The 17917-nt window shown below is 35.6% G+C and overlaps 1 protein-coding gene across 2 annotated transcripts; it reads right to left on the reverse strand.

Moving 5' to 3' along the window:
* Positions 1-4375: 4375 nt before the first annotated feature.
* Positions 4376-15277, reverse strand: LOC114294496 (uncharacterized). Of its 2 annotated transcripts, none has more exons than XM_082867114.1 (3): positions 15137-15277; positions 7539-8401; positions 4376-4806 (listed from the first exon to the last, which is right to left on the reverse strand). In XM_082867114.1, exons 2-3 carry the CDS (start codon positions 8396-8398, stop codon positions 4632-4634), a joined length of 1035 nt encoding a protein of 344 aa, XP_082723240.1. In that variant the 5' UTR covers positions 8399-8401; positions 15137-15277; the 3' UTR covers positions 4376-4631. The 2 variants fall into 2 exon arrangements, with proteins under 2 accessions (XP_082723240.1, XP_082723241.1); XM_082867115.1 differs by lacking the exon at positions 4376-4806 and adding an exon at positions 6509-6788 and having other exon boundaries at positions 15137-15275.
* Positions 15278-17917: the final 2640 nt, after the last annotated feature.

Consider the following 17917-nt stretch of genomic DNA (forward strand, 5'->3'; position numbering starts at 1 on the left):
CAATAGCTAACCACAAATTGTATGTTAAATTCGGGAAGTGTGAGTTCTGGTTGAAGGAGATGAAATTGAAATTGATCCAAAATCAAGTAGTTTAAGTGTAAAATTGAAATTATAAAAAGTACAAGGGGTTAAATTGATCATCGATGTATAGTTTTAGGATAAAATGAAATTTCCTCCACAACAGAAACTAAAATTTTAATTGGACGTACTAAATTATTTTTTGGTGCAAATAGAATCACCCATTATATTGGGATTCAAATTAAACCATTTTTTGATTGGATCCATATGTAAATCAATCTCAATCCTACATTAATTTTTTCTGGGAAATTCTAGATCGAAAATTTTCTAAAATCCTAGCATAGCTGAATTGACAAAATTACAACTTAGAATACCTAAGAACACCAAAGTTCAGGTATCATAAGTTTTGTTTTTGAACTAATTCTAGTATATACATATCAAAGTCGAAGGAATGAACATGCAATTTGGCTTCCTTTTTTATTTTTTTGTTTTTGATTTCCCCCTTAATTTTGCGAGGATATTTGTTTCCCCTTTTCTTTTTCAGAAAGGTGTGAATGTATGGGGATGATCATTGTTATCACTGTGCTAGTCCGGCACTTATGGGTGGAATGTCTGAACATTATATGACTTCCCATGTGATCATAGAACCATACTAGAACCACCACCATGATCAAAAACAGTGGAAAAACAAAAACAGATCAAAATTCCTACTAAGAACAAGCACCACTAACATATCTGGTCTCTGGTCTGATGACACCAAACAGCTATATAACCCATGTTCTAAGGCCAAGGAAAATGGCATCTTCCAAAACAATACTCTCCCTGTCCCTCTTTCACACTCTTCACCAATTTCATCTTCAACTTTCACATCACTATACCAAACATCCATGCTCTTTGCTTGCACAATAAAATTAATATTCAGTTATTCTACTTGTACAGAAATCAATCATAAAATTAGACACAATATTCTTATATGAATGTAGGACTTACAAACCAATTATTCAACCTTCTCACATCTATACCATGTGAAAATGTTGTGAAACTATTTTTATGTTTCTAGACCTTACATGAAAAAAGAAAAAAAACGAAGTCAAATGGAAAAGTAAATGAAATATCCTTTTTCCTTTTCAAATCTTCACTCGAATGCTTGATCCAAAAAGAGTTTACGATTCATCTAATTCCTACATGCAAGAACAACTACACACAACCTTCTCACATCTACATTATGTGAAAGGATTGTGTCCAATTTCATGAAACGATTTATGTGTTTCTAGACTTTTCATTAATATTAACTCAAACCCATAGCTCAACTGAGTCAAGTGAGTCAATATTTTGTTTCGATTAAAGAATTGAGGAGATATTTATTGAAAGAGAGAGAAAAAAAAAATAAAAAAATAAAGTTAAGAGAAAAGGGAATGAAATATAAATTATTATTTTTTCCTTTTTGCTTTTTTTTTTAAAAAAAAAAAATTCAAATCTTCTCTCGAATCCTTGATCCAAAAAGAGTTTTAAATGTCCAATTCTTCTAATTCCAATGTGCAAGAACAATAGGGCACCAAAAAAGTATTTGTATTTTGTAATATGTTTATTTATTTCTTTAAAAGTAAAATAATGTTCATAATGTGTGATAGAGAATTTCGTGTATAATTTGATGGTAAACTAGGTGAATGTTTATCAACACATGTCAAACACATACTACATATTCTTCACATAAGGCAACTAAATCAAGGTTAGAGAGTTCCCTTGCCAACAAAACCAATTCAAAATGATCAGAGATGAATGGGCACAAAGTAGAGAGGCTCAAAAAGAATAAGCTCTATGCCATGTTCTGTGAATGAGAGAAGGGTGTGAAATGTGTGGATGGGCTATCATTGTCAAAAGGGAGGCAAAGGCCATCATTTGCTAATCAACAAACAAAGGACTCATTCTTTTATTTGATGTTGACCTTGTCTTGTCTTTCAACTATAGCATGTGATGCCCATGTTACTCTTGTCTTCAAAACCTCTTATGAAGACAAAAATAAAGACATCAGATCATTCCCACTGCTTGAGAAAATTTTATCAGATAAGCCCCTGGTTGTTCCAACCATCTTCTTCAATACTGAAAAATGAAAGAAACTAGCATTACGAATTTACGAAAATTGCCTTACGGCTTTCTAGCTCAATTACACTTTACCAACCGTAAGAAGTTGGGTGTTCGAACCTTGCCAAAAACGAAATCGAGTGACAGAGCTCCTTTAACTTCTATTTGTACCACTTGTCACGGATTCACTCGTCCTTGTAAGAGCATGTGTTATGATCTCATATTGATTAATAAAGGTCTTAACCATGTCAATATAAACCTCTTAGACACCCTCCCCCTGAAAATCGATTTTCAAAAGTGAATTCTACCCAAGAGTTTTTATCAAATAGGCTCAATACATAAACTCTATTTTAGATTATTTTAGATTTTCAAAAAAAAATTATTAATAAAAACATAACTGTTACCAAACCAATCTGAATCAATAAAGTCCGGGTTAACAAAAATCATTTGTTTTCATTACCCACGGGTGCTTCTATTTACACCACACAAAAATCTCTGTATTTTTTTTTTTTATATATTTACAATATCAAACTATAATTTCTCCTTCCACCAACTCCTCCCCATCATCTCCTTGCCCTATCTTCCCGGGAAATTCTATTTTCACATACCAAATTATCTCTGTGTACATCTTTTCTCAATCCACACATGTAATTATTTGATTTTTACTTCTTTATCTCACTCCACACACTTCACATTCCAAATATACCCTCACCTTTTCTGTGCACATCATCTCCGTCCATCCTCACTACAAGGTACGCTGCGACCTGAATCTACTTGTTATACTCTTTCCCATTTTGGTGGACTTGATTTGATGGTTTCATATTTTTGTTGTTTGATTTTAATTTTAGATGCGAATTTGTCAATGTTTGTATAAAAATCTGAAAGGTTAATGAAAAAAGTTCTAATTTTGCTTGGATTGATTATGTTTGTGCGTAAAAGATCGATCTTCTTATATTTCATTTCGTATTCCTCCAATTTATTGTTTTGGTTTATATTTGTGTTTGATTCAAGTTCAGTTACTACACAACTCTCTCTGGTTTGAATGGACTCATGGTTGAGCTTGATATTTTATCAATTTATAAGTGATCAATATATTGTAACCTTTTCTTTGTGATTAATCAATTCAATTGTCTGATTTGTATTCCCCGCTTTGTATGGTTAAGGTTTGGGCATGGAAGGAAATGGCCGGTGGTGAAGTAGCTAGTGAGATTGTGATGGGTGAGATACGTATGAAGAAATTGTGAGATGTGTGGGTGACATAGTAATTTTTTTTTTTTTTTTTTTTTTTTTTTTTTTTTACAGGAAGATCCTCCCTACCCTCTCGCAGATCCAACGCAGCACCCCTTACAGAAATCAGCAGGGTATTCGATTAGCCGTTCCGAGCGAGAAAACTATAACTTGGAAACTTGCCCCGAATCATCAAGGTGTCCTGTTAGCCGTTCCGAGCGAGAAAACTATAACTTGGAAACTTGCCCCGACCAACCTGGAAACTTGCCCCGACCTCCCAAGACAAGCTCTGCTTAAGTCAGGACTCGCACAGCAGGGGAACACTGAACCCACACCAAGTGCTGATTAGACAACTTGAGATCCAACCTCCTAACCAACTGTACTTCGCCCAGGAGATTGGCCCAAGGGGGAGAGAATTAAACTTGTGACCTTATGGCTTAAACCGCAAGTCTTAACCACAATGCCACACACCCTTGGGTTGTGAGATAGTAATTTTGTTGAAGCATAAAATTGTGATTCTGAAAAAATTCATTAATGCTGTGATTGGTAGGGGGATTTGAGGAGAGATTTGGAAAAAAAATAAAAAAAGAAGGTAAAATGTGAATAAAATATACCTATATTTCACCTAGTTTCCCACACTTTTTCCCTTTCCCCTTCCAAATCCCTCCTCAAATTCTCCAACCAAACACAACATAAATGTGTAGAGTAAGGAAACTTGGTGTGTAGAAATATGATAATTTCTCATCTTCCTTCATTCATTCATTCACATTGCTAAAATGACTAAAACACCCTCACTAGAATTCAAATGCTAAAGAGAGGAAATCTGTAACATTTGGCAAATGTAAATCAAATAACATTGTTTAATCCCAACAAATTTGAACCAAATTTGGCGAGTTTTCCCCCATATAATCTATTTAATTTATCTAAAGAATTTTCAAATATGAACGGACTATGGCCTCTTCCATCACTACTTTCCAGAAACCATTTGGAAGGATATAAACAAAATAACAATAAAACCATACCTGTCTGTTAGAGAGAACTGCAGAGGTCAATGGAAAGGGGGAGAGATGATTTTATAGACATGTAAAACAAAATAAAAAGTTGTTTATCAAGGGTAGAATTTTACAGCAACAATGCAACATCTAATAACCAAAAAATGATACAAGAAAACCTATGGTACATTTCAAGAAAGAACCCACCAGGCGGCTTTTCCAGCCCAATATTATTCATCAACTCAAAAGAATGGCCAGTAGGTGAGCCAAGCAAAACAAATTAAGGCAATGTGGAATCAAAACTGTACCGAACTAAATATTCGAAGCACTCAAGGCCATCACCTTGCATTGTTCATTCATGGCCAAAAGCTGGGCCTCTTTTTTGTCAAGTAGAGTGGTCAACCTCACATTCTCTTCCATGAGTTTCTGGACTTCAGTTTCTTTCTGCATTTTCTCACTCTCCAACTGCGTTGTTTTCTCAACTAACCTGCCCCGGAAAAAAATAAAAATAAAAATAAAAATAAAAAATATTACATAAACAACTGGGGTTACTATTTCATTTATCAATCGATACCATCACAATTGCAGTGGAAACAAAATGGCAGCCCAGTGTTACCAGAAAACATTAACACTTTAGCAAATTAGGTTTTGGAACATACATCCAAAACACGGTTACATTTTCGTTTCAAAACGTTGAGTTTAGTGATTCAAAGTGATCTCAAAAGTTTTTTTTCTAATATATTTCCTTAAGGTTGTGTTTGGATCTTGGATTTATAGAGAGAAGAAAAGAGAAAGGAAATGTAAAGGAACACAACATATAGTTTTCCTTTGGAGGAAAAAAATCAAATATAATGTACTTAAATCTAAAGCTAACGAAGTTTTGGCATGACAAAATGTCAAGCATGGGTGATAATATTTATATAAATATGTTGCTACACGATTAATTTAGGGGGAAAAAAGTTAAATTTTATTGGATGTCTAATTGTTAAAGAAAATTACTCTAGAAGTACTTTAAATTCTTATAGCGTAATCTATATACAAGTCTACTCCCATTGTACCACATTCCCATACCGTTCCAAGTAACATAGGGCAAGCCATTCCAACAGTGGTCTATTCTTCAAGAGAAATACCAAGCTAAGTCGAACACTGATTTTCACACTTAGCAGTGTACAAATTAGACCTTCCTCAAGCTGAACTAGAACAGGATCCAAGCTTAACTAACCTCTTCAGCATGGTTTTGTTATGTTCTCTTGACCCTGAACTTCTCCAAATCCAGCATTCATTCCATGTTAGGAGTCTATTACTCCCAAAATTCCTAACTTCAGTAAAACTAAAAGAGTGATTGCAAGTATGCATACATAAAAAACATGATTATTTACACAATTCCTCTAGGATTGAGTTTATATCATTTGTTAATTGCATATTTTAAGTAAATTATTTAAGTTACATAAGGGATCATATAACTGCACGACACTAATGACAAAAGCATATATTCTAAATCAAAGCCAAACCCAGTCATGGTCATCCTTGATTTTTCAAGGAAGCCAGCTCAAGATGCAAATTTGAACTGTGCTCATTTAATTGGCAAGAACCATGATGTACCACAATTTAATTCATAAGCTTCGGCCAAGATGTTCATCACCAACATGGCTCACTAGCCAGCCAACAACCGCCATAACTAAAAATGCCTGATGAAAGCCATGGTTCTTAAAAAGCACTTGGACTTAGGTGACTTGTGTAATCCTCAGACACCATTGCAAGGGCGAAAGAATAGGACAGGATAATTGCCTGAATGATATCCTAATCACTTCAGCAAAGCAATAAATAGAACTAACTGAGTAACAACATAATCAATCAGGAGGATAATTGTCCAATTCGACAAAAGACAGCCCTGATGAAAATGATTTAATTTGTTCGTCAACTAAAAGTTGTTGCACAGTACCGACAGCTTAGAAGTGCATCGCTTTCTCTGTTATGAACTAGGGAAAATCTAATGATTTAGGGATAGCTTGCAGAAAAATAAAGATTTGAAAAACAGGCACATAATCACTATAAGCAACTAGGACAAAGACAAGGACAAACATAGACATGACCTATGTTACATGAACTTGGGTAAATGTGTCAGGTGTGGGTATGCATCTAATCCTACACCACATGGTTAGCCATTCATATTCATAACATTCTTCTTTCATGTCCTAGAATAATATAGCGCTTTATGGGACGTAGAACTTTAAGCACGGGTACTTTATTCACTTTCAAATCAACAATAATTAACAAAATCAACGCAATTAAAGTGTTTAACTTACAATTATATAGTCAACTTGAATTTCCAAACATGTTGGTAAGGTGCACGTTGAAATAGATGATTTGAGGCCAGCAAAGGAGGGCATGAAGTTGGTGGGCGAGTGGATGCCAGAGATGTAGAGGTCAGGGATGAAGAGACTACAAGCAGAGGTTGGGATTGGAGAACTGGTAGATGCCATAGAGCCACCACTGGAAGGTATGAGAAAATTCTCGAAAAGAAAAGAAAATTTTGCAATTTCTGAATGCAGCAGTAATTTCGCTGTAAATTTAAAGAAAACACTTCGCATGGAAGAGAGTTGTAACAGTCTCTGACCTTGAACCTCTGTGAGAAGTAATATGATGAGGGCATGTGATCTAACTAATTGTTGAAGAGAGCAGGAGCATGTCAGGTTGGTGGTCCTTGAAGATTGCCAATTGATTCTCAGGTTATAATTTCATTGCTTTGTGTTTTTGGTGATGGGAAAACAGAGAGAAGGTGATACAGCTTAAGTTAAACAAAGGTGATGAAGAGAAGATGGGAGGGTAAACATGACAGAAGACAATAATATGCATGGCTCCATAAATTTGATGCATGGAATTAGCAGCTCCCAATTAACAAAACAACTGCTAGGTCTTAATATTAATGGCTCATTGTGGAATCCCAAATCCCCCTCCAAAGAAATATACACGTATATGCAAATAACATTGTAAAGTGCTACTTATGTGAGAAATACACAGACGGAAACATTCAGCATAAACGATGGATTGAACAATATAGCAAAGAAATACAGTAAGTACAGGATTTATTGTTAGCATATAAATCAGGCATCATCATAATCCAATGTAACAATATAGCATGTGCCTATAATAATAAAAGTAAGGCCTAGGTTAAGGCAACCATTTTCATTCATGAAAGGGGAAAATAAGCATACTAACCGTTCAAAAAGCCTCTCAATTGTTTGAAACTGCTTTTCTGATGACAGAAGTGTTTCTCTCACATTGATAAGGCTACTAACATAAGATTTCAGCGATTCAAAATCTTGCTTCACACTACAAAGCTCCTGTTCATTTTCTGCTGCTCGTTGCCTCTGTCTAGATGTTTCTTCAACCAAATCTTCAACCCTCTGTCGCATCTCATTCAAAATACAATTTGTGCCCAGTGCAAACCTTTCCATTTCCTCCAACTTCGTAGACATGCTCTCAATTTGAAGTGCCTTCTTTTTTATCTCTTCCTGTCCCAATGTTACCTTCTCTTTCTCCATAGCTGTTTCAGATTCTGCCATTATAACCCTCTTGACAAGAGTTTCCATTACATCAGTAACCATCTGCACATTCTTTAGTACTTCACCAATATAAGCTCCATCTGGTTCATCAAGAGAACCATGCTGCTTGCTAATCCCAATCCATGTTTCCCCATCTGGACAGTCAAAGGAAGAAAGATCTATGTTCCTAGATGAACCAGATAACAGTAAGCCATTTTTGTCAACAAGCCCCACCCCATCTAATTGTTTAATGTCACATGATGTATGGGCTAAATGAGTAACAGCCATGATTCTTGCCTTCGATTTCAAGAAAGTCAACAATGTTGCTGTAGTTTTGACTCTCCGCCAAAGAACCTCCAACTCCTTTACCGTGTCTTCCTCATACCCCTGTATGCAAGCCTTTACCTCCATAATTTTTGCTTGCAAAAGATCCACTTCGGATTGGCTTCTTCCCATGTCCTCTTTCCACATTGTTTGTGTTTGGCTTAGCTGAGACTTCAAAGTTGATAAATCAACATCTTCCTCTGATGCCATCACCTTTCAAAATCACACAATACTGCACGTGAGAACTTAGTAAAACCCAACTAACAAACAATCAAAACAATTAGACAAAGATGCTGACAAGGATTAATCTTAGAAAATTTTCATAAATGGTCTTCAAAATAACATATTTTGAAACTACAGCAGATCCCAAGTTGTAAGAAGAATTGTATCTAACGTGAAGGTTCACACAATAAAACAACCATAAGTTCATAACTCTCATTGCAATATGTTACATAAGTTTCATTGGGATAGTCCTTATGCTTGTGAGCTTCAGATTCTCTAAATTGGTAATACACAGAAAACAGTAGAAAATATAGTTTGCTAAGCAAGAGCATAAATCATGGTCAAATAGACGTAAATGCCGCTGATTCAAGTATTTGTATGTCAGGGTAATAAAACTTTTGGTTGATATAGGTAATCTTGCCCACATCTCCCACAAATATCATAGAATATTTGTCAAAGGCCTTGAAAAAAACAATAGCAAAATTTTAATTTGGTTCAATTTATTTTTTTAAAAAAAAGAAGTGTACATATGGGTGGGCAGACAAACACAAGGCTAAACACCTGCAGAAGCATAAGAGCCAGGTCCTAAAAACGCTATAGCAAGCCACTTTTCCAAAATTATTAACACTCAAATTATGGTTTAGTGGGTTTTAAATATGTTAGAATTTACCATTCACACTCACCTACTACACTCCACTACTCACACTCACCTACTACACACTCACCTACTACACTCCACTACTCACACTCACCTACTACACTCCACTACTCCTCACCTACTACCCAAACCCTCTCCTATATAATGCCACTCTGATTTGTAATACAAAATAACAATCTTGTAATCAATAATCAATAATACATATATTTTTACATGGTATCAGAGCAAGGTTAAAGAATTTAGTGATTCCGCTTCACCGGCGGGCGGCAGCCTCACCTTGGCCGTCCGCCGGACAAACCCAAATTTTCTAATTCTCTCTCTCCTTCCTCCATACTATTCACCCACATACCTTCCATCCGCTGCTCACTCTGTTTTCAAACTGAAGGCTTTGCCGGTTCAAGTTTTGGTTCCTTATTCTTCGTCATCCGGTTCAGCTACTGCTCACTCGGTTGCTCCGCAAACTGGCAGGTCGACCAATATGGCTTCATCACCGCCTTATAACCCTCCTTCCTCTGGCACTTGCAATGAAATCGTTCCGGTAGGAGACACCAACCACACTTCCTCCTCCAGCAATACGACCCAAATCAACGAACCAACTACCACCACCAACAACAGAAGCGACAGTGAGGCTGAGGCGCTTTCTAAATTGATCAAGGCAGATCTGAATTCCATTGCCCTTGGAGCTGCCCGTGGGATTCCATACCTCCACTCACTGGGCCCCACAAGCCCTGCTCCCAGCAACTCTTCACGGTCGAGCAGTGGCTCGCCACCGACACCTCACCCTTCGAGCTCACAGCCATCAGGGATAACTGTGGTTGGGACGGTTCTAACAGCTCACGTCTCTCCTTTCTGGACCCGTCCACACACCCGTTTCGGTGGCAAGATCAACAACGCCACCATCACCCAGCCACGTGTCTGCTTCATGTGCAGCTTCGGCGGCAAGATCCTCGCCACACCCTCTTCTCCTTCTCTTTCTCATCAAGTGACCGCCAGAAAACAACCCATCAATGGCTCCCACGGCCGGCACGACAGCTGCGAATTCCAGTGGGGGGAAGCGGTTCAGAACAAAATTCACGCAGGATCAGAAGGAGAGGATGCACGAATTGGCAGAGAGAGTTGGGTGGAAGATGCAGAAGAGGGACGAAGAGTTGATCAACGAGTTCTGCAGCGACGTTGGGGTCGACAGAGGTGTGTTCAAAGTCTGGATGCACCACAATAAAAACACTTTTGGGCAGCACTAACATATACTAAGACCACTTGTTTGAATGAGTGGAGTTTGTTGAGGTGGACACACAATAAAAAACACTTTTCTTTATTTTATAATTTTTCACCTTTCAAAGTCTGGATGCACCACAATAAAAACACTTTTTGGGCAGCCATATCATCCATTCCCTTTTGCCCACACACCCGTCCTCCTTTTTATTTTTTAAACCAATCTTGCACACGACACCCACTCTTTTGTCAACTTTCCAGACCACTCACGGTTTATCTCTCTCTAAAGACCCACACCACTCACTTTCTTTATTTGTTCTTTTATTTCCTTTACACCAAGATATCCATGTGCCTTGTCCCCTCTCTCCTCCGTTTTTGATTCCCAATTTATTATTTTTATTTATTTTTCTTTATTTCTTAAAAAAAAAAAAAAACAAAAAAAAAAAACAAAAACAAAAACAAACAAACAGAAGAAGAAGACGAACTGCAAACTCATTTTATTCATATCGGGCCTCACCCCGATCATCATTTTACACAAAAAAAAAAAAAAAAAAAGGATACAAACAAAACATCCACACCCACAGTGGAATTTTTCTTTTCCCTTCTCTATTCTACTGCAGGTCTCTTCTTCTTACTTTTATCTTGGGTGTCCCGTGCCAGTCCGGTCTCCGTATTTCCTTGTCCGCCGAGCACGTTCACTCCCCCATACTCCTCCACTGCAGCATATGGTGGACCTCCAAATCGGAACATCACGGTGGCCTTCCGCTTCAGCTCTTTGTTTTCTGCCCTTAGCACGCTTATCTCTGCTCGCGCATCCTTATACATGCGTTGGAGCAGAGCCAGTTGGGCGTTTAAATGCTGCACATCATTTGTCCTACTCTGCAGCCGGTTCGACAAATTTGTGACCGCCGTCATGGTTTCCACGCATGACTTCAGAGTATACTGATTAGCCTCAATATCAGTTTGCATCGCCATTTTTTGCTCCACCGACCGCATCGGAAAGTTCAATGGAGCAAAACCAGAGGTGTTTGGTTGCGGTTCACTGGCCACCGCACCAGTTATTTCTCTTGTGGGCTCGTTCAGTTCTGGAAAGAGCGTGAGCAGGTTCTGGGTAACTGGACGGGAAGAAGAGGCCATGTTTTTGGGTTGCTAAGTGTTTCAGCGAAATAGCAATTTCAGACTGGTAATGTTCGGAAGGGTTGGTGACAGAATGGCAACAAAGTGTTCCACAGTTTCTCTCTCCGCAGAGGCAGAGTTTTTCAGCGAAGGGTTGGTTTCAGAGGTTTCAGAATGGTATGCCTCAGCCTCAGCCTTCGTCTTGGTTAAATAGCCGCGGTAGCCACGCGTATCGCGCGCCTCTTGCCGCCCGACAAACTGGCACGCCTTTTCATGGCACATCTTTTGATAAAGTGGGCACACCTTTTGATGGCACGCCTTTTGATAAAGTGGGCACGCCTTTTGATGGCACGCCTTTTGATGAAAGATTGGGCACACCTTTTGAGGGTGCGACTTTTTAGGGGTCCGACAAGACTCTGTAAACTGTCCCGACTTAGATTCCGGTTAGTTTCTACAAGGGTCCGACAAGACTCTGTAAACTGTCCCGACATTGATTCCGGTTAGCTCCTTTATGGGTCCGACAAGACTCTGTAAACTGTCCCGGCATAGATTCCGGTTAGTTTCTACAAGGGTCCGACAAGACTCTGTAAACTGTCCCAACATAGATTCCGGTTAGTTTCTACAAGGGTCCGACAAGACTCTGTAAACTGTCCCGACATAGATTCCGGTTAGTTTCTACAAGGGTCCGACAAGACTCTGTAAACTGTCCCGACATTGATTCCGGTTAGTTTCTACAATGGTCCAGCAAGACTCCGTAAACTGTCACAACATTGTCTTCTACAACGGTCCGACATGACCCCATAAAATGTCTTCTACAACGGTCCGACATGACCCCATAAACTGTCTTCTACAACGGTCCGACATGACCCCATAAACTGTCTTCTACATCGGTCTGACACCACCATACAGTGTCCTCTACAACGTTATGACACCCCATACAGTGTCTTCACCAACGGTCTGACACGACCATACAGTGTCTCCTATCCTTTTTTATTTTTATGTATTTTATTATTTTGTTCCTCTCTTCAAACTCAAGTTGGTTAGTTTCTATCCTCCTTGAGTTTGCGGGGGGCTGTTAGAATTTACCATTCACACTCACCTACTACACTCCACTACTCACACTCACCTACTACACACTCACCTACTACACTCCACTACTCACACTCACCTACTACACTCCACTACTCCTCACCTACTACCCAAACCCTCTCCTATATAATGCCACTCTGATTTGTAATACAAAATAACAATCTTGTAATCAATAATCAATAATACATATATTTTTACAAAATACTAAAAGTTTATTAAATCACTTAAACAACTTCAGGCATGGGCATCATGTTTGGAGGCCTAGATGCAATTTCAAAGGGTGTTAGGGAAGCTGAATAATTCATTTTTTTAAAACATGGCCCAAATGCAGTAATTTTATTGCCCAGGAGTAGCATTTTCCAAATAAGGTTTCTCAAGTGAAGTTCCTTTTACTTGTGTAATGATAGTCCAATTGTAAACCTCGCTGTAATTAAAGAACCACACACTCGCCCCCCAGCCACCACTATGCCATCTGGACACCAACCTCCAGCAACCCAGGCTCTGGTCAGGTAACAGCACTAGGCAATCTTTGTCCCTGCTGCCATGCCAACCCATCGGGTAGCCAATGGTATTTTCCACCCTTCAATAAAGAAATTGACTCCAAAAACTCATGAAATATTCTTTTGTTCTCATAAGGATGAGAGTAGAACCCAAAACCAAAAAAAAGAGGTAATTAAGATAATTTGAGCTATGTCACTTGTAGGTGAAAAATAGAATTTTGTTTGGTACAGGATGGGACCAAGTATAAGGAATTAAATTCTTTTAATGTCTATAAAATACAATAATATAGATAAATAAAAAAATGTCCACAAGTATATATTGAATTTTTTTATTATCACTGCATAAGCATGCAGAATTTATGTTTTGGAACTATATTTCATGCTAATAACTATAATAATAATTAGGGCAAAATCCTCTTTACCCCCTTATGGTTTTGGTCTAGAGCATTTTTCTCCCCCTCACATTTGAGTATATGCAAAATCCCCTCAAGTAGTTTTGACTCATTGCCCAACCATGAGAGGGTACAGGGCATTAGCATTTACAAAGGATGAAATTGATACATTATATATATATATATATATATCATACATGTGTGTATATTTTCACTATTTAGCCTATTGGTGAATTAATTTTGGTTAAATATGACTGTGGTGATTGCGACACAGTAGAGGGTCACATTAAGGAGGAAAAGAATATTACAATGGTGAGGGTATGCCCATGGCCTTGTGGCCTAATGGCATGGAGGCAGCACTTAAGTACTTGAAAGGTAGAGGTTGGGGATTCAATTTCTCCTAGAAGCTAATTTAACAACTAGAAATTGACTTTTGTGGATAAATAAAAAGTAAAATTAGAAAAAATAATGCTGAGGGTATAAAAGTTAATTTGCATTTTCCATGAACGACGTTAACTATGCACTTTAGGCCCAAACCACACGAAGGTGAATTGCATATTTTTAAATAAAAGGGGAGTGAATTATTGTGGAGCCAAACCACATTATGAACAAAAAGAATTTTGCCCTAATAATAAAGGATTTTTCCCTAATGATTAATGTCATAATATAGTTTAGCCTTACCAAACAATAGATTATCACATATAGATAAGGAAAAAATTAGCATTTCAATCCCTAATCACTTCCACAAAATAGCCAAATAGACTGATATTTAAATTTAACAGCTAATAACAGCACTTTAATAAAAACAAATCCAAGAAGTAAGGCTGCATTAGGTAGCATGTCCATGCATTGAATTTGTAATAAGAGGACATTTTAGTTATAATTTTGGTCTAATATAGCTTCTATTTCCAATTCCAAGGCATGCATTCCACAGTGCCAAACACAAACTTAAACCAATTACAAGCACACTCAATTTTCCCATAATAAATTTGCAAAAGGCAACTTTTCATTAGCCACAGCTCCACAAACAGGAAGTTAATAGAAACACATTCTGGAAAATGAAGGCCAATGAGCAAATAATTGCATGAAGCACAGGAGACAGTGATCAGTGATCAAATAAAATCGAAATTTCATGCGGAATGATCTTCAACAACAAATTTACATTGAAATTAAACCCTAATCATGAAATGATTACTCAAGCCAGGTAACGGAATTTTCACATTCCTGCCCAGAAAAAGAAGAAAAAACCAAGAAAAATGCTACCAAAATCAATATTCCAGAAAACTAAAGGGGAAATTACACCAAAGTGGAATTCAGAAAAGAAAAAAAAATAAAATTATTCATGAAAAAGTATACAATTTTAATTATTAATATTTATAAAGTTTCTTCTCACTGCTTTCATTTTTTCAAAATCCCACTGATGTGATATCCCCAAAACAAAACAACACTATCATGAACTCAGAAAATCCCAAGTGATCTCATTGGTGTGGGCTATTACTGATAAACCCTAATCATAGGAAATTGTTTGATTTCAGTGATCCAAACAGAAAAACACGTTCTTGATCTCGAATTCTTAATCAAACCCTAATTCAGGGAGACAATGAATACGGTATATGAAACTGATATTTTGATAACAAAAAAACAAATATAGTTATGCGCTACATGGACAAATCGAACAGCTTTGGGTTGACAATTCAGAGCAAAACAAACAGTGTTTTGTGGAAGATGAAAGGGAATTGGTGATGGAGAGAGGGATCACCTTCTGATTCGAGGACAATTTGGGAGCCTCTGAGAGGCTTCGACTCAGGGGGAGAGAGAGAGAGAGAGAGAGAGAACGCTGTGATTCGTGAATCACATATTCGTCCCGTTAGGTGGCTGCAGCTTTTGGGAGGTTTTTTTACGACAATGCTAGGTAGCTCAAATTTTTGTGACTTAAATGGCTCAAATCTGTTAAAACGATATCGTTTTGACAGATTTTGAGTGTAAAATGACGTCGTTTTGACAGATTTGAGCCATTTGAGCCACAAAAATTTGAGCTACCAAACATTTTCCGTTTTTTTAAAAGGACGTTTTATTTATTTATTTAAGCGAAAATTACATGTGGGTGGAAGAAAAAAAATATTTTAGTTAGAGTTTTTTAAAAATATTAAAACAAAAAATTTATTTTTTGTTTTTCGTATTTTTTTTTATTTTAATGAATTTTTTTTAATATCTTAAGAAATTTTTTTATATTTTAGATATATCTAACATAAATATACTTAAAAAATAAAAAATTTGTGAAAAAATTCTTTTAAAAATTCACTAAATACTAAAAATACAAAAAAAAAAAAACGAGAATTCAATATATTTTCTGTATTTTTATGTATTTATTAATTTTTTAAAATATATTTTCATAAATTTTTTACTTTTTAGATACATCTAAGTAAGGTACATCTAAAAAAATAATAAAAATATTTAAAATTTAAAAAATATTCACTGAAAAAAAAACACGAAAACCAAAAAAATCAATTTTTAAAAAACTTAATCCAAAAAAATTTAAACCAAACACACCGGTTAATACATAGGAATATAAGTGTATTTGTAATAGGATGTAAATGAAAGAGTGTGCAGTGCAAGTATCATTGATACTCTTTCATGTTTTGATTTTTTTTTTTTCCCTTCTCACACCTACATATAATTCTACAATTTTTCTTAATATTAAATAAAATAAACTAAAGTGATTTATTTTTAAAATTATTTATCAAATTAATCGTTTTTTTTAACTTCATCACATTTTGAACTTATAATTTTAAAAAATCAAGTTAATTTGGTAAATAATTTTAAAATTTTATAGTTAAATGAATACATGAAGATTTGATTTCATTATTATGAATTGCATTTTGAATTTATTGATTAGTCGTTGTTGAATTTCTTTTATATAATTTATATTTAATTTAATTAAGAATATTTATTTTACAATCTTATAATTTAATATATATATATATATCATATAAAATCTTTATGATAGTCCAATTACGATATATTGATATTTAATTTTTTAAATAAATTTTATATAATTTCTATGTTTACATATTTTTATTTTCCAAATAATATAAACAAAAATTATATAGTTAGAATTAATTTTAATTTTATGTTACGAAATCTTCTTCTAATTTAACTATTATTTTTAATATCAAAATGAGTATTTATTTTATTATTTTATAATTTAATATATATCATACCAAATTATATGATAATTATATTTTTATAATACGACAGAACTAAAATTATCAAAATATACAAATAATTTAACTAAAATTAATATATATAAGTATTTAAGTAACAATTTTATAGAACGATAGCGCCAATTTTATCAAAATAAATAATTAAAATCATACTTTAATTTTAAATTTAAATTTAAATTATTCTTTTATAACACACATTGTACCATCAAATATTTTTTTTTAAAAAAAATAATATGTGCATTGCACGTAAGGGTGTGCGTGGTGCGGTTCTGGCTGTTTGAGAGTAAAATTACAAGTCGAATGGCGGGTTAGTTGATTAACGGATTGACAAAATGCGGTTTAGACAATTTTTGGCGGATTGAAGAATATCCTAACTAATTATCATACATTTGCATAATATATAACATTAATTTGTATAATATTTTTTAGATATATAACATAAAGTAATTTTATATAATATGTTTCATATATATAACTATTAATTTATAATAAATTTCATATCTTAACACTACTAAAGAAAGGGTCTTTTGAGTCGGTTTTTTGAGTCGGCAAATTTTACCGTCGCAAAAGGTAGCTTTTTTGAGACGGCACAGAGTTACCGACTCAAATACCAAACCTTTAGTGTCGGCACCGTTGGCCGACACAAAAAATTAATATTTGATAGTATTATTTGAGTCGGTTGAATTTACCGACGCAAAAGATAGACCTTTTGAGTCGGCATAGACCTTTTGTGTCGGTAAATTTGTGGCGACGCAAAAAATTAGACCTTTTGAGTCGGCAACTGATGCCGTAGCAAACAAAAAAAATTTATAACAAAGATATATATTTATTTACTTGATTATATTTAATAAATATATTTATTTATACATATACTTTTATATTAATATTGAGTGTATATACTATAAATAATATATATCTCGTTTAATATCTGAAAGAGGTGTGGTGGTGAAGTGGGTGTAGTGCGTTGACCTTGGGTCAACTTGTCCAAATGGGTGTGTGTCTCAAAAAATTAAAACTTTTTGCGTCGGCAGATTGCCGACTCAAAAACTTTTTGCGACCCCACCATTTTCGTCCCTTGAGTTGCCGTCGAAACGCCGTCGCAAAAAGTTTTTGCGTCGGCAAATCCGTTATTTGCGACGGCAAGCTGCCGACTCAAAAGCCCTGCTTTTTAGTAGTGTAAATATCTCGCATACTCATTTTTAAATTGATATTTCATTGGAGGTTAAAAAATATATATGTATTAACTATAACGGAGCGGAGCGGTTTAATTGGCGGATTATAAATTTTAAAGTTTAAACCGCGGTTAGCAGTTAGAA

This window comes from Camellia sinensis, chromosome 4, assembly GCF_055761805.1.
Source record: "Camellia sinensis isolate YWXY chromosome 4, ASM5576180v1, whole genome shotgun sequence".
Taxonomy (NCBI): domain Eukaryota; kingdom Viridiplantae; phylum Streptophyta; class Magnoliopsida; order Ericales; family Theaceae; genus Camellia; species Camellia sinensis.